Consider the following 24857-nt stretch of genomic DNA (forward strand, 5'->3'; position numbering starts at 1 on the left):
AGCATTGATTTAATTAGGTTTGTTTTTAATTAATCAGTACTATTGACATAAAATGAGTGGGGAAAAAGAAAAAGTATGATAAAAATTATCTGAAGTTTGGCTTTATAGATGCTGTAGTAAATGACCAAGTTGTACCACAATGCGTCATATGTTTCTAAAATCTGAGCAACGACGGTTTGAGACCAACTCGTTCGCAGCGTCATCATGAAAAAAAAACACCTTGACTACCAAAGTAAACCTTTAGCTATTTTCCAATGCAAGAAAGACTCTTTTAAAAAAATGAAGATCGCAAGTAGCGAGTGCTTTCGCCAATCGTCGTCGGCGGAAGTTGTAAAAGCGTCTTTCAGAATTTGGCATCGTCGAGTTGGCCTACCTCGTGGACATTTTCGAAGCCCTTATTATGATAATTTAAATCTGCTCCTCCAGGGCAAGAATACAAATCGCATCAAAAATTATGATGCCATCTATGCTTTCATAGCAAAACTGGGGCTGTGGCATCGACAAGTTCAAAAAGGAAACGCAGCTTCATTTTCCAACCTTGATACTGTCCTTGAGAAAACACCAAATTGAAGTGAAGGTATCCACAAAAAAGTTACATCCTTCGCATTAATGCAACTTACCTGGAAATAAATTGCTGTTCTGCTTAATGTTTAATGATTTTGAAACAAGGTGGGGCGCGAATTTTGTTTGAATTGTCAAAGGGAGGCGTGTCTTAAAAAGTTTAAGAACCACTGTAGTAGACCGTATGGTTGTCTCGTTGGCATGGGATCTTGTGCAACTTTTGCATTGTGTATATTAACTTACTTGCATATTTCAAACATGCAGCCTACTATAAAATGTTCCTGTTACTGACAAATAAACCATTGATTGATTGATTGATTGATGATCGATATCTCAGTGAAGCAAGAAATATAACTGACTGACTCTTGAAGCACGAGTATGATTATGTAGAAAGAATGTGGATGTAACAATGTAGAAAATGTGATGCGTAACAATGTGCACTGTGATGCAATAAAATTAACTTGAACAGTTGTTCACTCCTGCACTAGAAACTATATAAATAGGCCAGGGTAATAGATAAAAAAATCAATAAATCCTAATTTCTCTCAATATAAGTTCGCCATAAATTACGTGGGCAATTAAGTTGATAATATAAGTCATTTCAAAAAATACTGCGCGGGCCACGGGTTGGACACCTCTAGTTTAAGACTTGAAATTTAAACAGTAAGTTACAAGAATTATTATCATGACTCCGACAAATCTAAAAATACATCTACAAAGCAAATCAATGTGCAATCAATGGAGATAGCCCACACATAAATGCAGATTTTATGTTCACAGCAAAATGTAATTGAAAGCAGAGTTGGATCCATTGTGATTGAATGTTATTATAATTGAAAAGTTTTGTTGTTGTGTAATGCAATTACAATTTTAAAACATCTGGCCCAAATTACAATTAGGGCTAACTGCAACATCAGCACCATCAGAATGCCTTTTCCAATAACTCAGGGGTCACCAAACTACGGCCCGCCATGTGCTGCGGAAATAACAGCTGCACTACAAGACAACTGTTAAGGAAAAAAGTTACCAAACTTTTTGTAAAGGACTGACGTTGCTGTTTATCATTAGGCTACCACAAATGGGGACAGCCTTGGCTAAATTTGGAAAGATGTATAATGTTTTTTCAAAAGCACGATGCCCTGTACTGTAGGCTACCACAGCAGGGGATAACTTTCCAGCAACCTTTCGATTTTCATCACAACTTTGCTTTTCCACCGCTGACTTTGTTATTTATTGTGCTCAATTCAAGTCAACGGAGATTCTAAATAGTTGTATATCTTTTCGCAATTTGCATCTGGCCCGCAGCTGTTAATCTCGCAGTAATCCAGCCCTCAAAGAAAAAAGTTTGCTGACCCCTGCAATAACTGATGACTTTTATATCGCAAAAAGAACCTGTTAGGTAGGCCATCCACACTTTCAAATTTAGACTAGGTAGCCTATTTCGCATGATCATTTCCTTCATAATTTGGTATGATATTTAGCCAGTAGGCTATGTAGGCTATTCAGATGACCACTTATCATTTTTTGCTTATGTATAGGCTTATGCTTATGTACCTTTCATTAAGGTGATCAAGATCATTTTATCATCACAAAGTTTTCTATGGTTAAATTGTGGCCTGGTCCTAGATGAAGGAAACAAAAGTTCAGTTTAGTGAAAAAATAACGTTGCTGACAGCTCAAGATGACATATATAAAATATCTTGCTATAACAAATGCTAAACTACAAAGTCACAGTTGAATAAAAACATATTATAGTATCAACATTCCTCATAGCCTAATACGACGTTTCATTGTTTTATGTCTACCTAGGTGAGCCTACCAAAGTAACCAAGAAAGACGAAAAAAACGTCGACGCAAAGAAGTCTTTGCCTCTTATCAATTTATTAGCTGAAACAGTGTATCCTTTTCTTGAAATTTTTAATTATTTTGTAGTTTTATCGAAATAGGAAAGAAACTTCTTTTGCTCAATAGCTACTTAGCCTATCATTTTGATCGCTGCTTGTTCTGTTTTGGTATAATTTTATGATAATTCTACAGGTCCTACTTTGATGTTAAATCTGTTTATACTTTTTACTAAAGATGAGATCATCATATACACTATAGCCTAGTCTTGATATGATTTGTACCAGATAAAATATTTAACCTGCAACGCGAGTGTCCCGTAATGAAGGAACCAACACCTACAACTAGCCAAAGACGCAAAAGAGTTCTGTTGTTCAATTTGCACCAATTCTTGTAAATTCGAGTTCACTAATTTTCCATACAATCATGCATCAATGAAGAGGTTTCTTCCTGCGAGTATTGTACTGTCAAACAGACCTCACACCACATTATGATAGACTAATTAGTTATCGAATTCAACTTTGTTCTAAACAAAATACCGAAATTTTCAAATCAGTTTCCACAGCTCATGTTAGTTCACATTGTAGTTTGAGGGATTTATACTTTAAAAACTCGTGCCCTGGTTACATTTAACATGAGCAAAAGGCAGATTGATCAACACTCTGCCACTTTCTCAATGTTTTTAGACTGAATCAGCGATACTATATTATGTGCGCAGCGTCATACTTGCATGTTCTTTTTCACTAATTCTATGTTTATGGTTATTGGTTTCTAACTTTCAAGCTTGAACCCAGCCAATCAATTCAATGCTATGAAAGTAATCATACCAAGCTCTTACATATATTATACAGTAGATGTTTCAACCTATTTGAGTCATAACACTGTAGGCTACAGACTATAGTTTAATTTAATTCATATGAATTGTTTTATACTCTCTAACTTCTGTAGCTGTTGTCTATATGTTATTGTATCTATTTAGATTTTCCAAACAGTTACTTCTTTTCATTTTTCTTTAACGTTTGTTTCGATGAAGTCTGAATCAAGACAGCGATATCCAGGTAAGATATCCAGGTATCCAAGTAGCCTATATCCAAGTAAATTGTTTGGGCGTTAAGCTTATGACTTCTTAATGCAGTAGGTAACGTAACTGTGACGTTGGTTTAATCAAACAACACTCTCTTAGTTGGCCATCGCAGAATAGTTTATCTTACGTCTGAAATGTTCGTGTGGTAAGCCTAGTTCCGTTTCGTTTGTATAACTATTTCTGCAATTAAAAATAACATCAAGCAAGAGTTATTCGACAACAGACCTGAATACAAATAAAAGAATATAGCCTATTTGTAGCCTATATTAATCAAGTCTTTCTGTTCTGTTTCTGCGTCGCTCAAATATTTAACAGACGAAAAAAGCACAATAAATTGAATGATCTGGCAAATTGAAATAATTGTGGTGTAATATTCTATTACAGACTACTGTGGTGTTGAACGGTAACTCTTTGACAACGGAAACTCTTTATCAGTTGTCAAAATTTTCAACTAAAATACAAGTAAGAAAGGCTTATGCAATGTAATAGACATTTATTGTATTTTGTATTTAAGTTTCATTTGTTTAGTCTAACATCCCATCTAGCAGAAGTTGCCATTGTTAAATTGTTAAAACATCTAGCTGCATTAACATCTGGTAGAAAAATAAACTTTTGCTAACTGGGATAGTTTGTGGTTTTGATGAACATACAACTTTCTAGTTTAGTTCGATAATATAGGCTACTTTGTGCATTGGGCTACTGTAGGCTACTACAAGTTACAATTCTGAGTAGGTTTAACTTAGCCATGTCCTACACGCATTCCAGTAGCGTACTGCGTGTAGCAAGCCATCCAACCTATCGTTGAAGACGGACAGAGGTGACTTTTATGCTTATCACAATCTCCCCAAAGAAAAAAGCGCTACTTTGGAGCTACTAGTTTTAAATGCATTCTTTTTACATAAACAGAGTAATATTGTGTCGCAAGCATAAACTGAGTTTTTTATAGTTTTGTGTATGTAGATCAGTTTTGTAATTTCAATTTATGAAGAACATCAGTCAGTTGGTTACTTGAAAAGGGCTGACATGAGTAAGGCTGAAAACGTTTATAATTTTTAGTTTATTTTCATGTTATTATATTATGTTAAATACCATCTGGTTGTTAGATTTTATTTGTCTGTGGTTAAAAAAAGTCACCTCTTTATCGAAGTTGTGCTATTTTTACATTGTAATTTTCCGGAGTCAGACGCAGGCGATGCATCATTTACTTCTCATTGTTTATACGGATCGTTCGGTAGCGGATACAAGGGGCTGTCCGATGCTCCACATCACAAAACAAACAAGAAATTTTTTCTGATTGAAAGAAAGACTTTCTTTCTCGCACAGTCACCTTGAATTAACTTAACAAAGAAGGTAGCCTACATGGTTAGCCTACTTCAACGACGGATTTCAGGAGGGCAAAGGACTTGGCAACCATTTAATTAAATATCCCCAGAGTGGCTGTCGCCTTAATCGACTGTGGCGGTGTTAATTGGACTGCCAAATGATTTAACTTTTGAGCCATTTAAAACTTCAAACAAATTTTCTGGTTTGATTTTGTAGTTTAGGTTTTGTCCGTTCTAAAATACTACCCTATGGTACCTACTTATTTTATTATCTCCAAAACATATAGTTAATTTAATTATTTAATTGCTACGACTACCAAGGTGTTAATAGGATTAAAGGCCTATTCTATTCAGCATGATATCTTAATCTTGTTGTTGTCTACCAAGATTGCTCAAGAAGCTGTGCTTCGCATAAATCAGTCAAGAAAGTTATTGGATGAGATTGTCGCACAGAATCGAGGTTAAGTATTTTTAATTACTGGAATTTTGTCATTTCACTGCATCAAATGTCACATGCCTGAAATAGGCCTACAGCAGATTTAACCAGCGATCTAAATGTAAATAACACAAGCAATATAATTAATGGTTATGTTAAAAATGTAAAATGGATTTATTTCATCCACGGACTTAGATTTAAAAAAAGATATAAGTTAATGCAATGGTTTCCAATGCTCCAATGCATGACACTCAAAACTTGAATTTGCTGACTTGCCTTGGCTTCTGCTTGTTTTCTTTACAGCATCACACAAATGTGTAACACTATTTGTGAAAGGAGCCGCAACAAGTCTTTTTGCAATTTGATGAGTTGATAAAGGAACTCTTTATTTTCAGTTGTTTATGGAGTTTCCACTGGGTTCGGAAAATTTGCTCATGTCACAGTTTCCAGGGATGATCTGAACGAACTGCAGGTCAACTTGATCGAGTCTCACTGCGTTGGGGTTGGAGATCCCTTAACCCCGGAAAGAACTCGCATGATGTTGGCTTTAAGAATAAATGTTCTATGTAAAGGATACAGCGGAATTTCCATGAATAACCTCAACATACTTGTGAAAGCTTGCAATGGTAAATTAGTTTTAATATTTAATTTAAAAGAAATGTTTATTCAAACGTCCGAGTAGACGATAAACTTTAGGCACTTAAAATATGAATTTTACACAAAACAAATGCAAAATATTTAGTTATGCTGACTCGTTTTTTAGCACCTTGCCTCCCGTGGATTCCTGAACAAGGGACTTTGGGAGCCAGTGGAGATCTCGCTCCATTAGCTCACATGGCGCTAGGATTTATGGGAAAAGGAAAGATGTGGTCACCTAAAAGCGGATGGGCTGATGCGGAACATGTAATGGAAGCTCACGGTATAGAAACGTTGCAGTTGAAACCTAAAGAAGGTACTTTAAGATTTTTTCCGCACTATCGTGTATCACGCTTAATTACTGTAGGCATAAACCTTGTTCAGTAAAACTTTGCCAACACAAGAACCGATGATGAACACAAGAACAGAACTTTGGCCAAGTGGTCTATTTCAATCATGTTTCTCTATCTGACGCAAACCAATTATTGTGCCACTTTGTAGATTATGTATCTTCTACCTTGTGCCGAGATGGCCATGTTAAAAGTTAGTTTTGTTTAAAAACATTGAAAACCCGTTCACATGCAATACCTTGCGTTGTGAATTTCAAAGATTACTTCTCAATAAAAGTACCACTTTTGGTTTAGCATTTGACGCAATTTGGTACACAAAATGGAAAATTTGTAGATTACTGCGGTGTTGTAATTTACAGTATAAACAATAGCAGGGTTGGATTTCGCTTGCTTTGCTCGCTCAACCACATTTTGTTAACCCAAACAAACCCAAGTTTACCCAACCCCAAAACTAACAAAATAATGTAATATTCCAAAGTAAACACTGTTCACTCAAATAACCTGGTTAATTACCAATTGGATTGATAAGTTTCATTGTTAATAGAGATAAGCTATATAGTAAAATATGCGTGAAAATATTCTTGGTGAAGCGAAAGTGAGGACAACTCAGATAAATTATGGACAAATTAGACACAAATTATACTATGCACACTACACAGATGATATGGTCTTTGTCTTTGGTTTGTTTGGTCTTTGGGTATTTGGGTATAAACAAGGTCTTTGGGTATAAAAAACAAAACCACTTCTTTTTAGGGTATATTAATTCAATGTTCAAGAAGTGGAACCAACATAAAACACAAAAGATTTTGTCGTTGGGTGGACAATAGAAAATGTGATCTCATTTTTAGAGCACCTCATTGAAAATGCACACAAAGTCTAAGCATTTCATGTTTTATAACATACCAGCCAGCCCGTGAGCACGAAGTTGTTCATGAAAAGCAATACTATTTTTTTCTTCTTTTTAGCAACTCGAAAAATAGTTATCCACAATCAAATCTCATATACAAATTACTGAAAACAGTAGAAGTTCGATCCAACAAATATCCATTGCCGTATAGGCCTACAATACGTTACTGTACGGAAGACATGCCAAACCAATACAAATAAAAATTCCATGGAATGAGCAAAAATCGCTGTAAATGTGCCTGATTACACTTGAAGACTTTGTGTAGCTATAAAAACTTCCACAAACGTATTCTTTATTCATGTATTGCTAGATCTATAACGCAATTGTTATCTATGATAGAGGTTTTTTGTGTTGTCGTTACAGAAAGCCTTGTATCATGTCATTTCATTCAAAAATACATTTTTATATCAGCAGTGTTTGCAAAACATAAAATTTAGTCTTCTTTCAAACAAAGAAATGTGTGACCAACTTTCAGGTGTATGTGCTTGCGTAAAAAAACATTTAGAACATGGGAAATTCCACATTGAAACTTTAATTCGCGTGATTAGCGGTATGCTGCTTGTGTTTGTGGAAATTGAAGATTTATATTTCACACCATGTTTTTTAGGTAGTAGACAGATACTGAACTGGATGATCATTTATTTTTGCTATTGTTACATCACAATTTTATCACTGAATATAGCTATGAATAGCTTTTTGATAAAATTATGCAGGCTACTTTTTATCAACATTTATGTTATTTTTACTTGTTATGTCTTGAAATTTTTGTTCATTTGCTGAATCTCGTTGAAAAAAAGGTTTCCAATTATAACGTGACGTTGAAGCCGTCGTTTTCTACATAACTAACATCATAGACAACAAAGTATGCTAATTAGGATTAATTATTATTGTTTTTCAACCCAATTACTTTTTTGTCTATCAATTGTCTACGGTGCAACAAAATAACTTTACTTCCAAGTAGCTAACAAAATGTGAATTTCAATCTTATGCAATAAAACGAGACTACAATGGCTAGACACAGCTTGTACCATACACAGATGATAGGCAACAGGGTCTTTGCGTATCAATAGCGTCATTCAAACCCAATTATTTTGTTTTGATTCTGTCTATAGTGAAGTAAAGTTGCTTCTTTATAAAATAACCAATAAACCGTGTTAGCTTTATTTTATCAAAACCGGATTGATTCAATTATAAAAAAAATCACACAACTGGTAAGTTTATATTACTTATTAGGTCTATACCGTAAAACCAGCCCATTGCAGCATCCAGATAGCAAACTCCATCACTTTCACATTGATTCAACGTCTGAAGGCGTTTTCTGTCTGGGGTAGTCGCTGCTTTACCACCTCATTCACGTAATAAGCCTACTTTGTGTTTTATAAAATATATTTTATTTTTGTTAACTTTATTGAATCATTGTTTCTTACAAAATTGGTCCAAACTACAATTAGCCTACATTTGGTCAGTTGTATGCATGCAGGGCCGTGTGAGCACCATCTTAGGCTTCCCCGAAATTCACTAGTTGGAAGTTATGTCGAGTGATGGCTTTTAAAGGTAAGACAAGAAAGAGTTAGGTTAACAAAGCCGCACCCAGGCCTTTCTTGGCAAAAGCATTTCGGTGGAGTGGGAAGCAATGTCGGAGACGAAGTTTAGAAGTGGAGTCCACAAGGTCTCAAGACAGGGATGTCCGACGTTTTCTTCGTAGCAGTTCTTCGTAAAACAATTCTTTGTAAAATCAATTCTTTGTAAAACAATTCTTCCAAAAGCATTTATTCGTGCACAGGCCCGGGTTTAGGGGAAGCAGAGGGTGCAGGTGCCTCGGGCCCCCGACTTTTGAAGGGCCCCTCTACGTGGAAAAAATGTGATTTTGTGTTTTTTTTTTCTTTTAGCCTTTGAAGTTTCTGCAAAATGGCAGTGCAAGATTAATGCTACTGTGGACGTGGAAGTGATTTTTTGCGCAGTAAGCGCGAAAACTTTTTTTGCACGTGAGCCCCCCGATCTAAACGTGCCCCAGACCCCCCATCAGCTAAATTCGGCCTTGTTCGTGTATGCAATTGAGATTTGATGTATACGAAGACATGCTTTACGAAGAATTGTTTTACGGATTTCATTTCACCAACAACTGTTTACGAACAATTGTTTTACGAACAACTGTTTACGAACAATTTGCCTATAACCCAAGACAGGTTATCTGCACTAAGTATTCTATGTGTAAAAGTGACAAATTGAAGCAAATAAATTGTGATGAAATTTTGGATTATTTTGCAATGAGGAAGGCTAAATGTTTTTTTAGTTAATCTAAGTATTTTTGGTGATAATAATTCATTTCTTCTGTGTTTTAAACTAGACTATTTAGTGAGAAAATACTTGGTAGGATTTATGCCAGTGGTTCCCAAACTGTGGTACGCGGAAATGTTCCAGGTAATACGCAAGAAACTCTCTTAATATTGACAATAGTTAAAATCAGTGGTTCTCAACTTTTTGCAGCAAGGGGGTCAAGTTTGAAACCAAAATTTTGTAAAGGGTTGCAAAAAAAATGCAGTTTAATGTGAAACTTGATGTTGCCTTTGACTTTTAAGTTTCCCAAAACGAGGGGTAGCCTTATATTGAAAGATGTAGTAGGCCTATTCAAAAGCTGTTTAAAATGATGGTTCGTCAATTGGTTGTGATATTTGAATTTAGTTCCAATCATTTTGCTGAAAAGTGCTTTACACATGTTAGTTATGTGGAACAGACGCATTTTCAATGCATTGGCTATCAATTTAGGATACTTTACCTCTGAGATTCGACTCTAAAAGTGAAGCAGATGATTACATTTATATCAACTTCACATCTGACTGCAAATGACCCTTCACACATTCGAAGCAGCTTGTGTCAGCTTCAGATCTGACTACAAATCCAGCAGCTCAGGCTGAAAATCATTGAGATCGGTAGTTGCGTCTACTGCCACAGGTATTCCAAATACTTTCATCAGGAGCATGAAAGAATTGATACCGTTAATGCGACTTTCAAATTCATCAATCATGTCGCTGATAGCAGTAGTAAACCTAATGTGGCCTACTTTCGAATGATCTGTAGACTTTTGTTCTGGCTTAAATATAACATAACTTAATCACCGAGCGGCAGTGAACATGAACACGTCTCCATATTCAGTATTAATATCTGCCAGAAATTTCTTAAACTTGCAATGATCAATGACATTTCCACTAATTCTATTTACAGTTCATTTTACGATTTCCATCACATTAGACACCTTCAGTGACTTAACAATGATATTTTCTTGGTGTAAACTGCAGTGGTGCGACATCACAGGACTAAGATTATTCTCTCCACGTCACTGGTAAGAGATAACGAGTCCATGAAGACCTTGATTCTTCCCTAACATGAAAAGAAAAGCTAGTGACATAATTTAACAATAAAAACCTAATTTCGAATAATTTCTGTTTCTTCAAGGTATAGCACTGATAAATGGAACCCAGTTTATGGCTGCTTTAGGAGCAGAAGCACTCGAACGAGCAAAACGCATCGCTCGCCAAGCTGATGTTGTTGCTGCAATGACACTTGAGGCACTTCAGGGAACGAGTCGAGCTTTTGACGAAGCCATACATTCCGCCAGACCCCACAGAGGACAACAAGCTGTTGCCAGTCGATTGAGAAAGCTGTTGAAATATGGAGGAGAAGTATCAGAAATAACAAGTAAGAATGTGCTCATGCATTATTTTGCATTCGTCATCACATGAAGGGTTTTGTTATTGTATTGTTGGTGCATCTTTTGATTTTGCGATTGTTTGACTTGTCATAACTTTTTAAGTTTAATCTATAATTACACCTTGAAGAAATCTGTTTTCAGCCAGCTAGCTAAATATTCTGGAACTACTGTATATAGAAATGCTAATGAACCTACTTAATAATTTGTTTGTTTGTGATTTTTTTTCCTTCTTATTCTTTAGTTATACAGTAGGTAATTTATTTTGTTGATACTTTCAGCCAAGCATAGAAACTGCAGTCGCGTTCAAGATGCTTACACCCTAAGGTGCTGCCCACAAGTTCACGGAGTTGCCCATGATACAATAGAATTTGTGCAAAGTATTTTGGATGTAGAACTCAACAGTGCCACCGATAACCCGGTTAGTTAATTTTGCTGCATTTACACAAGTTTTGAAATAGGCTAATCAAAATATATCATATGAGATTGCAAATTGATATACTTGTCTGTCAATGGCCCAGCTGACAATGTGACAAGACTAATCTACTCAACAGGAACTTCCAATATCCAATTTTAAAACAACAGATGTTTCAAATCATATCAAAGTTCGTCCAAAGATAGCAACTACATTATCAGTTGTTGATGTGGGGTCGTGGGGACAAGTTTGATTGATAATAATCGGCGTGATAACCATTTTTCGAAAATCTAAGATCAAAACTATTTCGTAGCACCTCGAAATTACGCATCTACTTTGTTAATTAATGAGCGTTCCTAACCGATAGGTGACCACTGACCAGTGGCCACTAACAAATTTAATTGTTTGCCTGCAATTACCGCGACTTGCATTTTGGCGACAACATCGCAGCCTATAGTTTCTGTTTGAAATATAAACTACACAGTATAGCCCACTCAGAGGTGGGCACCCGTTACTTTTAAAGTAGCGCGCTACCCACTACCGCTACTTAGGCCAAAGTAGCGCGCGCTACCGCTACCAGCTACCAATTTACAAAAGTAGCGCGCTACCCGCTACCGCTACTCGGACCAAAGTAGCGCGCGCTACCGCTACTTCTTCCGCTACTTTTGTCTAAAATGACACTAGGAAACACTCAAGTCCCTAGTGACGTAAAAATGACCTTGAAAACAAATGTTATCATTTGTTTACGCTGTCATTTTAACGTCGTTATAGAAAACATATTCTAAGGGAAATTTATAGTTACGCATCTTTCAAAAACACGAACATTTCAAGATGAGAGTCATTAAGTCCATGTTTTAACTCGGTATTCAAAAAGCTCAAGGACTTGCTCCTTGTCCGAAAAAAAGGCGTCCACAATTGTTGCTTCCTTCTGCACCGACGTTTCACGGGATGGCGCAAACACACCAAAAAATACATTCTCGGAGTCATGACTGGTGTTGGTGTCACTCTTCTCGGTATCAACCTGGCTTGATGTCTCCCGCAACAGTCGAATTACATCCGTCTTGACTTTTTCTCGCAGTGCGTCAGCATCATCCGTGGAAACGTAGTGCAGAAATTGTAGCTACGACGTCTTGAAGGAGGGATGAAGACATGATGCCATAACGTATTTCATGTTGTTGAAGCACTTGTTGAATCGTTTCTTCACCCCTTCAAGGACTTTCACTTTTAAGTCCTCACAGGTCACAAGATCACTGATCTCGGTCAACTTCTTCGCGCAAATTGTGATGGTTGGAAGCAAGACTCCGTAATATGACATAGACTCGCCCTGGAAAATGTCTAAAGCCTGGAAGATAGGCTTCATCACACGGAGATATTCGCCGAAGAAGTTGACGTCAGCTAGAAAAAACCGAAACTTTGCAACCAAGCCGATTATATAGCTGCTTGACCACGCCAGTATTGCAAAAAAAAAACAAGCATGTTTTTCAATTTAAATTAAAAGTAGCGGGTAGCGGGAGTGCGACTGAAAAAAAGTAGCGCCTCTCCCGCTACCGCTACTTTGGAATAAAAATAGAGCCGCTACTGCAGCCGCTACTCCAACTAAAAAGTAGCGCCGCTACCGCTACTTTTAACAAAAAAGTAGCGCCGCTGCAAAAGTAGTGCGCTACTGCCCACCTCTGAGCCCACTCCACAACAGGTGAACGAGACATTCCCAAGCCTGCCGTAATGAAACTGTAATTTGAACATAGCCTATATTCCATGGTACTTTTATTTCACTATTCTTATATTTACATTCAATCAGATAGTTGTAATTGTTACAGACAAACACCATTCTGCAATCTTTAAGGATGGATCAAGACTTTGAAAACGCAATTTTGTTTGGTTCCTAACTGACTTCACACTCTTATAGCCTATACAAGTCATCGATTGGGTCCAACAACTTGAGTGCAACTCAAGACTTTTCTACTCACGATTCCGCTTTCTCATGCCTTTCTTTGAATATGTTCAGATGATACAAAATCGCACAAGATTGATATAATGCAGCCTACATGTCAGGCATAGGCTACTGTAATATGCTATAGTTGATTTAAACTCACTGTACTTTTCTGTAGGCGCCAGTTTTAAGGTTGGACAATTACATCATTCTGAGTTGGTTGTTACAATCTTACCAAAAATCTGTAACCTGTTCGTTTTGAAAACAGATGGTTTTGATTGACCGCGGTGAAACCATATCTGGGGGAAACTTCCACGGAGAATATCCGGCCAAAGCTTTAGATTATTTGGCGATTGGTATCCACGAATTGGCTTCCATCAGTGAGAGGCGGATTGAGAGACTCTGCAACCCTGGTATTAGTTTGATGCCATCGAATTGAACTATTTAACTGTTAGCAGTTAAAACTTAAGGCTGCCCTAGTATTAGTTTTTTTGATTAATTTGAACAATTGTTTCAAAAACTGCTTGAAGAGGTGGTTAACATGGGCACAGAGAGTAGGAACCACTTTTTATGCCTTGCAGAAAAATATGTTATCCCCTATTTCTTTGTTAATGCTTGTCAAAACAATGCATTTAAAAAAAGTGGCCACCTTTCGGTTACATTTGTTCCTGTTGGCACAAAATTGGCAAAAGTTACGCAGCAATTGTGTTTATGATTATTTTGATGCGCTTTGAAATTTATTATCCTCTGTTTTCCGCTTTTTGATCTAGCTTACAGCGGCCTGCCGGCATTCTTGGTTGAGGAAGGAGGTCTAAACAGTGGATATATGATGGCACACTGCACTGCAGCAGCTTTAGTATCAGAAAACAAGTGTCTCTGTCATCCTTCCTCTGTCGATTCCCTGACTACCAGTGCTGGGCAAGAGGATCACGTTTCCATGGGTGGATGGTCAGCGAGAAAGGTATCAACATTGGTAAATTTTCAAAGAAGGTTTGATGTAATTCAACATTTGGATGATTGTCAACATTTGATATAGAATTAAAAAAAGGATTGACAAGGCTCAACGCCTGTGTGCTATCTATGTTCATTCGGGATGACGAAAAAGAGTTAGCTGGCTTCTAAGCACAAGATATTTCCTTTACATTTTGCTACCACGTGAAAAATCTTAGTTAATTGACCCAACTGAGTTGCTATTCTTAAAAGTTAATATGCATAAATTAGCCTAAGTTAAGAATAAGTAGGCTAATGATTAATAAAATAAATGAAATAGATGCTGATGTTTCAACTTCTGTTCTGGTTTTTCGATGTTACTGAAGATGAAAAGTTGTATGAGGATTATTTATTTAGGATACAACTGAACGATTAAATATAATAAGCAGACGAAATCGATCAGGTTTGGAAACTACTACAGCTTATTGCAAAATTTTTCGCTCCCGTATAGGCGGCTTTTTTAGAATCTAGAAAAAGCACAAGCAGGTGAAACCACAAAAATTAATTAACCAATAAAATCTACTGTCAAAATATTTAAAACAACAACTTCTAGTTGTAAAATTGTATAAGAGATGCAGCTTTGCAACTGCTAAGCTGTAGCCCAAAGGTTTTTTTTTTTATGTTTTTTCAGGTTTTTTGACCCAGGTCCCGCTTTTGCGTTTTAAGAAATCTCAGGCCCCACCAGAACCACTACACTATTGATTCTCAACTTTTGCTGTGGCGGAACTCTTTTGGTGCCATCAAAGCGATTGTGGACCCCTAAAAATTGTTATCTGAAATTTTAGTATACTTTTTGGTGCCATATCTTATCTCGTAGCGGAAACAAATATTTCATGTTTCGAAGCGACACATTCGGAAGAATTTGTTGAACTCGCGGCACACTCATGACGATTGCTTACATCGACGAAGTTATGAGCTGTATGTTGGTACGCAAGATCAAAAATCGGTAGCGCTGATTTAATGTTTTTTTTTGTAAAATTTACAGAAAATTATTAAATGTTTGCGATATTAACAAAGAATTTCTCCTTTTTTTCACTTATTGTGGATATTTCGTTGTAGTCTAATCACGGTCATGTAAAAAACTATAAGTGCTATTACGTTGCTGATTAAAGTTTGCATTTTCAAATGCATTGATCAACAATCAAACATCCGACACGGCCTGATCAGCTTCAAGTTAATTTAAACACAAAAGTACCTACCATCTGGCTCAGACCTGCCTAGAAAAGAATGGATAACTTTAAATCGCCTCCGTACTGGTGTTGGTCGCTTCAAGCACAAAATGTTTCACTGGGATGTGTGTGACTCATCAGCCTGTGTTTGTGGCAAACCTCAAACAGCACAGCACATTATACATCATTGTTCAACTCTCCAACCTACAGGACATGTAGGCCTACACCTAATAGACTCCAACACCGAAATCAGGGCCTCCGAGAGAGTCAGCACCAGTCGGGAAACAATGCGAAAAAATGGGCTCCAAAATATCTTTTAGCAAATATACAACTAATTTGTATCCTGCGTTGCATGTTCGTGTTAAGCTGAAGTCAGCCTACTTTTCTCAGGATGAAAAGAACTTCCTTCAATGTAAAAATTAACAATAATCACTGGATTACACTTGCAGCAAAAATGCCATTGTGGCAAACGTCTAATGCAAGCAAAAATGCCATTGCTGTCTAGAAAGCTTTGTAAACACACAATTGGCCAGTGACGGCTGATGCTGTTTGTGAGCAGTGAGGCTGCAATTAATAATCCGGGGGCTAAGTCCGTTTCTGAGTTCGCCGAAGGCGAACGATTTGCGGGGGGGTCATACCCCAGAAAAATTGAAAAATCACATTAAACTTGGTGCGTTCTGAGCATGTCTTTACCCCAAATTTTGAAAAAAATGCATTCAAACTTAGTTGAAAAGTTAATGTATTTCAGCTTGGTCTTGGCTAGCCTAGCCGTTGCATACAAGGCTCAAGTGATTTTGAGACGCTCTAGGCTGGACTAGCACCTCCTATAACCTGTTGAATACCCTAACTCTACTTCTAACACTTCTACATTCATGGCTCAACGCTACTCTGCGAAATAAAAACTAACTTTAAAAAGTCTGTACAGTTATTCGGTAAATGGGGGCTGCTTTCCATGCAGCCCCAACAGATTCAAAAGTTGCTGTTCTGTGTGCTGTAAAATACCAAAAAAGGTGGAGTTTCAAGGACAATTTTTAGCCAATCAGAGCGCTTGAAATCCAGAATCTCGGGCTGCAGAGAAGGGTAGGCACTTTAACATTACCCACTCGTCGAAGAGTGCCTGCTTTTCAGTGTGAAATTGCTTTGTGTTTTAGTCACAATTTTCCTTATAAACTCCATTGATTGCAGTCATTAAAGTGCCTCTGACAGGTAAATAAATTCGCTAAATTTACCTAAGATACCAAAAAGATGACACTAACAAACTTCCCTGACCAGCAAATCGTAAAAAATATCAACAGGCTACTAAATTACACGCTTGCAAACTTTCGTTGACATCGGCGAATCTGGCACTCATTCAATTGCGAAAATAAAAACGGCAACACCGCTGTGACGTCACAGTAAGCGGAAGGATACATTCTTTCTCTGTGATGACTTGGTAAAGTATGGTACGGCTACTGCAAAACGTGAATGTGTGGGGCTCTGTTAGTCTAAAGCATGTGCAAATTAAGAATTACCGAAATGAAAAAGTGAACTTATTATTATTACCAGGTTTCGATCAAATAGGTTGAGTTTACTTTTATCAAACAGCATCTCAATTCAATTGAAATTGCAGTTTCATAGGGCTACAATTTTAATACTTTTTTATTTGTCCTAATCTGGCTATAGCCATTTGCAGTGTAACAACAGTATCTCACAAACAGTACCTTTAATTTATGCTTGAGGCAATGCCTACAAATTGCTGTTTATGTGACATTGTCAGTGACAAAGACCGTGTGCTTTCTTTTCCTACTTTCCCACAAAACAAGGTACTGAGAAGAAAATGGTCAAAGTTTTCTTTAAGTGTTCGAAAGTGGGATGGGCCATACAAAACTAGTCGTATATGTTCACTTCACTGAAGATGATTTTGTTAATACCACTCAAGCAAAAATGCCTACAGGCATGTGTTGGAGTGTATACTACAAGGTGATGCTCTCGGAAGCAACAATCGGATTGTGATGCCGTCATGCATTGTTTGGCGAATCCAAAACAATTTTCCAGATCCAGATGGCCGTTACACAGGATTTCAATAGCCAACTGAAGGCACATTATGAGAGAGAAAGAGAACTTTTATTTATTTTTGAATAGTGATGATGAATTAAATATGAATGATGATATGTACGATTTCTTCATTTTTCACTTCAAGTATATTTTAGGTTTTGTAGGAACGTATCCAGTACAGTTTTATTAAACTGCAAAAAACAATAAATCTTCGAAAAAAGCAACCGCTTGTACCAACTCCGACCAAATTGTGATCCACCAATTACATCTAGGAAGCGTTTGTTTCATCCGTTGCTAACGACGTCCACTTAAGATGACGTAATACCACCAAAGTTGTCCCAGAGCAGTGAAATATGGAGTTTCGCTTGTGGTGGCGCTGCGGAGCAGTCGTTTGATTAAATTACGCCCCAACCAGTCGAGCTACGAGGTTAAGATTAAAAAGTTCGTTAAGTGTAATTCTGCGCTAGGAAATGCTTTAAAAAGTTACTATACTTGGATCCAACCTGTCAGAGGCACTTTAAGATCCTTCTTGCACTCAGTTCAGTTGCAGAAGAAAAAATAGTATCAGCAGAGGGTGGGAATCGAACCCACGAAATCAAAATTACTACTCCTCTGCCCTAACCATTAGGCAACGCTGGTTGTAGCGAAACATTCAGTTAAATTTCTATGTATCAAAATTTTTCGATCAGAATATCACGTGTCGAGTCACATGACTGAAATCAGCTGAATCGCGAGTACGCTTTTCGACGAGTGGGTAATGTTAAAGTGCCTACCGCAGAGAAGTTTTCCCAAAATCCGTGTTGCCAAACAAAACTTTTAATATTCAATTTTCGATCCGCAATTCGTGAAAAAAGTAACCGGGTTGGACAAACACAGAGGAAAACATATTTTCCCTCTTCTTTTTCTTTTAGGTGGGGCTGCAGCCCTGCAGCCCCATGGCATGAGCCGCCAATGCAATTCCAATGAGCCGCCAATGCCTACAGGCAACGAAAATAGTTCAACTAAGCATTTAATTCAGGAGTCTCCAAACAATTTCCCACGCGAGCCAGATTTGATAATACTGAAGTCGAAGTGTTCGCAGGCCAACAGCTACATTAATTTTCTAAAAAATGCAAGTTGAATTAATATGATTTGTGTGTGTCTGCAGGTCAAAAATAACACATTGTACAACAACAAGCGCAGGCCATACAAAAACGTCTCACGGGCCGGACTTTGGACATCAATGATTTAATTCAACCCTTTCCGGACTTTTTTCCATGCAAAGTTACGGATCAGATAACATTTTGGACGTCTGAATTTATGCACGACATGTATTGTTAGGCTTTTCAATCGGTTTTGAGTCATAGCCTAGTGGAGCGCAAACAATTCTTTATAAATTTCAGTAATTGCTAAAACCACGTTTTCAAATCGCAATCGTTGGAGGTAGGCTAGCTACCGGAAAACAAATAAATTCATAACAAAACTACTTGGAAAAACGTTTCGAAACTTGCAATCAATGGTTTTCTTGTATAAAGATCATGGGGTAGTTCGTTCTGGCTTGCAGCTGAAGTTTGCTGTGTAGCTAATTTCTGTTAAAAGTACCAAGACATCTAAAATGTCATTGTTATACAAATGGTTTAAATTTGTCCCAGATGCCTGCAAGTGCAACTGCACATCAGACATACGATGAAATTTTCATGGAAATTCAAACTCATCGACGATATGCTTGAGTTTGTTGATATATTTGTCAATTTCAGCAACTATCGAATCCTTGCAATGTACGATGTGATTACATTTCGTTTGAATGATTCAGCTAATTAAGTGGAGTTATAAAAGCGTTCTGTCCCCTGGAAAAGAAAATCATTTTCTTTTAAATTGATAATTGCAATAACAACATGTTCCTTTAATTTCATTAAATTCATCAGTAAATCTTGTTTAGGACCGTAATCCACATAATGCAAAGCAGTCACGAATTTAAAACTGTTAGTTGTAGGCTACTTTAGCACTAACTCAGCTACCGATGATTCCATGAAACTTTTGTTGGTTTCAACTTAATGCATTTAAGTAAAGTCTTTAGAGCTTCATTTGCAAAAGGGTGATGTAAAGCAGTGGGTTTGACTGCACCACGCCTTGATTACCCTTTCGAAGTCAATTTTCTTTGCAAGATGATAGGACAGCTTTCTTTAAATTTTTCAGAATTTTGCCTCTGACTGGGCTATAAGATAGCACAAGCTTACAGTCGATCAATTACTCCAAAAATGATATGACATTTGAGCAACGCTTTAGGCAACACTATGAATTCCAACTAGATTTAAGCAACAACATCCATAAATAAAAAAATAGACAGGGTTTACTTTCTTTAATCGTGCTTGGACTGGTACTTTTCACTTTCCCAGATAGGTTGGATACAACATCATATGCCTGGCCAACGCAGATTTTGAAGTTAAAGTTCAGTTGTCAAGCAAAAATAGTTCACGCGTAGCCAAAGCAGCACCAGTTTTCAAGCTGAAACTACCAATATAGTCGAAACCGTTCAGTGATACAGAAATAGTTTCAGCTTCAGATTTTACGTCTTGAAGCTGTTCAACATCGCCTACCTTAACACGAAAATGATTTGTTCTTGATAAGAAGCATCTGGAGTGACATTTACAATGATTGAAAAATACTTGGAACTACGCACTTTATTTAAGAATTTGGTTATTATTGATTTGGTACATTTATATTTTAGTAGTAAAAATGGGCCCCCCGCAAAAGTGCAAAAACAAAAAACTACTCGTTTTTCCTTTATAATGTTTTGCTAGAGGAGAAACTGGCTCGACTTCCCCCCTCTCGGAGCCTCTGCACCGATACAGTGCAATGGTTGCAGCAGGGGCGTTGACACGGGGGCCTAGGTGATACTTTTGGACCCGGGCCCGAAATATTTAAGGGGCACGGATTTAAAAAAATTTTCCGCGACTTCAAACATTATCAAGATCTTAATATAATCAGATCTAAAGGAATTGCCAACAGAGGTTAAAACAGCCATTTCAGCAGTCAGATAGTAAAGTACCGGGCCCACTTCAGCTTTGTGGTAGTAAAATATCCACTTCAGCCACCAAACAGCAAAATAAGAATTTAGTCCAGTACAGTGATTTCCCTAACCACGAATATTACCCGAAACACGAATTTCAAAATAAACAGGCTAATATTTGTTCAAACTCAAAAATTAAAATGGCTCAGCTAAGAAGATTGCTCGCACTATTTCTGAACTAAAAATTAGACCAAAACCGCTTTTCAGATTGCAGCAATCAGCAAATGTTTGACCGAGGCCCAAACACCTTTCCCAGATCAAATTGAAAACTTTCTGACTGTCTGCACTACCTTTGCTGTACCTAGAATGACCAGTGAAATATCAATGAAATCGGGAAGTAATTCTCTAGCGCCATGTGACAAATGAAAGTTCAAAAAAGCAACCGCTAGATGAAGATGGTAAATTTTGCAGTTCAAGAAATTTTAAGCTTGCACAAGATTTGTTAAATGACCATGCTTAAATGACATCAATAAAAGTTTGTACAGTATGTACACAACCTTTATATTCATAACATTGTCGATGAAAGGGGCCCGAAAATTGGTACCGGGCCCGAGAAATCCTGTCAACGGCCCTGGGTTGCAGCAGTTGAGAGTTGTTGCCTGAATTACTGCCTCATACGCAAGAAGAACAGTTTGATGTCTCACAAAAATTAAGTTGAGCATAGCCTTATAAAAAGATTTAACTCCTTTATGTAAAATTAACTAACTTATTTTAGTTAAAAAACGGCAAAGAGTGGCTAAAAGTAAAAAGTGAAAATAATTGCTAAATAAAATATAAAAATGACACTGATAGAGCCAAAGATATGTTTTCACTTTTCAGGTGTTGAAGGTGATCAGCCATGTTGAGTACGTCATTGCAATAGAATTGCTTTGTGCCTGCCAAGGTATAGAATTTCATCGACCTCTTCGCTCAACTGACGCTCTGGAAGCCGTCCACCGTCTTGTTCGAACGGTTGCCAAGTAATTAGCCTACTTTAATTTTCTTTATTTCCTTGCCTAAACAGCGCACAATTGAAACCCAGACACATAGGGTATAAACACATATTGCAACACCAATAATTTTTACGCTTCTGCGACAACTAGCCTACTTATTCTAGTTTATTCGATTATAGTTATGGTTATTTTAGGCCTACCATATTTTCATCGCCTAAAAAGAGGACACGTTTCGCCAGCGAGTAGAGTACAAGTAGAATGTTAGCCTACGTATGAAGAATCTTTTTTACATCCTTTTTGATAATTATAGAAAGACGTATCCAGCAAAAAACAGACACAAAAAACAGACAAATTTGTTTTTCGCAAGTCGATTTGTTAGATTTGTGCGACAAAATAAAAATGTGATGTGATAATGTAATAAAAAAGTGACAAGTCAGGCAATATCTGCATGTAGCCATGCATTAACTTTTTTCAGAAAAGAGGATTAACTTTAACAAAATCATAAACTTACTTGCATGCAATATAGCCTATAATTGAAGTTGTAGGCCTATAATAATGTATGCAGCTGTTAATGAGATGCTAAAGACAGACTCAACTAAACGGCTGTTATCTTCCTTGTACTATTGTGACTGCATCATAGATTAAATTCATTCTACATTTGCACCTACATAAGTTGTAGGTATCCATGCCACGATTTATTTTAAAAATAATTATTTTTAAAATACTTAAGCTATGTTACGCACAGTGCACATTGGATATATTTTTCGATTTGTTTCACTTCACAAATTAGCCAAACTATTAAGTTGGTAATCATCAACGTCTACAAGCCCTGAATCAATACAAAATAGATCAGGGTAAAACAATAATTTATTGTAAAAGTGTGAGAAGCTTAAAATGTAAATATGTCAAACTCTTTTGCAAGTTTTTGCGTTTTTAATGTTTTGTTTCTTTGTGATTTACTCCACTTTAATTTTTTTTTTTGATTTTGTCCCAATTTTTCATTTTCATATAGGCTATTTGTTGATCAAATCTCCTCAAATGAGGAAACTTCCTTACAAGTCGATTTGTAGTTCCGCTCGCACTCATCGCTGACCACTATTTGGCTACTTAAGACAATCGCAAAGCAATGTAGTATGTTTCAACGAACGTCTAATATTGCTTAGAACTGCAGATGAAATAGTACGGCCATGTTTTTTTGAAAATCTATAAATCAGCATGTTGCATTGGTACAGAAATGGTTGGAAATTGCGAAAAAAGTCACATAACAATGGTTCAATGAAATCTTGTTGAAAATGTGAGCAAGAAAACTGAAAATGTAAAAAAATACGACATTTGAACATTTTTGGGTATCCTCAGAGAACAATTTGTTTTTCTTCAATAAAGAGAACAAATCATCTTAAAAGAGAACATATGGTAGCCCTAGGTTATTTCATACACCGTGTCACATGTTTCTAGGCCGTACAACAAGGATCGTGTGCATTCACCAGACATAGAAGCTGTGGCAAAACTGCTCAAAGATAACGAAGTATGGAAAGTTGCTGAAAATGAGTTGAATATGGCAACACCTGTAGGGTCATACAAGTACTCCATGTCTCCTACTTCAAGCGTTCTGTCCAACTATGAACCACAGCGGTTTTAATTGTGAAAAAGTGCATTCCTAAACGTATTGTTGAATGGTTAAGACACTGATTTGACAGCTTTGCTTCGCAATGTATTAACAATCTGTAAGGCGAGATTCACATCGACCATACAAAACTGTTTTCAGCATACAAAAAAATTGTACAAAAAATGATGCATGTTTGTTTCATTTTATCATTCACACCAGGAATACAATTTCTGGTATAAACGGTAAAAGGAAACAAACGTGCGCCGTTTTTGGTGTGACGTTTTTCGTATGTTGAAGACAGTTTTGTATTTTCGGTGTGAATCTCGCCAAAGTGTAAATAACATTTGGGCTTGGCAATGCGCATTCATTTATATAGCCGAGGCTGAAAGCATTGATTAGCCAACTTTGATTTTCGTTGGTGATTTGCTTGTGTTTTGACTTCAACATATTAGGCTACGGTAGGCTACCCCATATCATGAAATATTTGTTTGTACAGTAACCACGTTATAGTGTGGTGTTGGCCTACGTTTTGGTGTTAATGATGGAGCTGTAGCCTACACAATATAGCATGCAATTCTGCTGACTTCGAGTGGTAGTATTTTTTATTACAGTGTCAAGCCAAAGTCAATTATTTTAACACATCTGCCTTTACGGCAGCAGGGCATCGAAAAGAAATTAGAACTGGTCGGGAAACATTACGAAAAATGATCTCCGCTAAAAAGAACAATTTGCAGCAAATTAAAATTTGCAAGAACTTTGTGTCATGGTAATATTCGCTTCCGCTGAATATTTTTTGAGTAAGACCGAACTCATTTAGAGTGTCGGTTTCAACCCTATCTTACGAGCTGTTTTCGTACGCGGAAAGCACGTCACGGGCTATCTTAGCCCGTGCTAATTAATCGCTAATAACGGGAGCTATGAAAATCACAGAGCCAAAATATTTTACGTGATAACACCCATGTATATTGTGCGTATAGAAATTAAATTTTTACCTAACAAATTTATTGAAATAAAGCGTTTGAGATGAAAAGACGTCAGAAAGTCGGTTTTTATTCTACTTTCCCAAAAATAGCTTCAAAATTGAAATTTTTGGATTAGGCTATAACATGAAGTAATGCTAAACTAAACAAAAAATTACTTTTGATTATAAATATAAGACATTTTTTGGCGTTTTTATATTTCAAAGTAATTGCACTAACATTTATATTGCACTACCATTATATTATATATATTTAGCATTGCACGAAAATGTCTAGCCACCTGAGACGAAATAATTGTTGTGAAGGACAGGAAGGTAAAAAAATGACCAGTGTAGGTTTAGAAAATTTGCAAAGAATAAAACCTAAAAGTCAAGAAATTTCACATTTCCAGCATATTTTCTTCTGAGGAATATTTCACTACTAGAGTGGGGCGTCTTAATAAAACCCCATGTCGCTACAGATAGGGTTAAGTCCACAACAGTGCTTCCTAGAGAAATAAAGACTGGTCGGAAACATTAAAAACTATTGACCCCACTTCATAATTTGATTTGGTGTGGCACGTGACCAAGTGCCCGCCTGGTTCCGCTACTGGGCGCAATACGTCAACGTCTATAACTATTTAGTATACATATATTTTTAAATACGCATATACAGGCTAACAAAAAGTAGAAACACAAAGCATGCAATCAATCTCTTTGCTGGCATGTTGTGATACAAAGTTGTGAGTCACAGCATCAAATGGAGACAATTTTGAGACGCATAGATCAAAAAGACCACTGACTGTAAGTGTGGCTGTTCAATCGATATTAGAGACATGGCCGAGCGCAAATGTTTCTTTATTGGCTTACTGGTTCCCAACCTTTTTAGGCTTGCGGCACCCTACAAAAGAGAAAAATATTTTGTGGTAG

At 36.9% G+C, this 24857-nt stretch overlaps 1 protein-coding gene across 1 annotated transcript in view; it reads left to right on the top strand.

The window, feature by feature from the left end:
- The window catches only part of LOC145764747 (histidine ammonia-lyase-like), a 30476-nt gene extending 6924 nt beyond the window's left edge, over positions 1-23552 (top strand). Inside the window, exons 3-14 of the mRNA XM_082576411.1 lie at positions 2371-2458; positions 3437-3461; positions 3872-3949; positions 5197-5269; positions 5641-5871; positions 6009-6197; positions 10592-10834; positions 11126-11265; positions 13458-13602; positions 13960-14150; positions 21251-21390; positions 22819-23552. Of these exons, the coding sequence (XP_082432537.1) occupies positions 2371-2458; positions 3437-3461; positions 3872-3949; positions 5197-5269; positions 5641-5871; positions 6009-6197; positions 10592-10834; positions 11126-11265; positions 13458-13602; positions 13960-14150; positions 21251-21390; positions 22819-23002 (1727 nt within the window). The 3' untranslated portion in view covers positions 23003-23552. The remainder of the gene's footprint in view (positions 1-2370; positions 2459-3436; positions 3462-3871; positions 3950-5196; positions 5270-5640; positions 5872-6008; positions 6198-10591; positions 10835-11125; positions 11266-13457; positions 13603-13959; positions 14151-21250; positions 21391-22818) is intronic.
- The last annotated feature ends 1305 nt before the right edge of the window (positions 23553-24857 follow it).

This window comes from Aplidium turbinatum, chromosome 2 (genome assembly GCF_918807975.1).
Source record: "Aplidium turbinatum chromosome 2, kaAplTurb1.1, whole genome shotgun sequence".
Taxonomy (NCBI): Eukaryota; Metazoa; Chordata; class Ascidiacea; order Aplousobranchia; family Polyclinidae; genus Aplidium; species Aplidium turbinatum.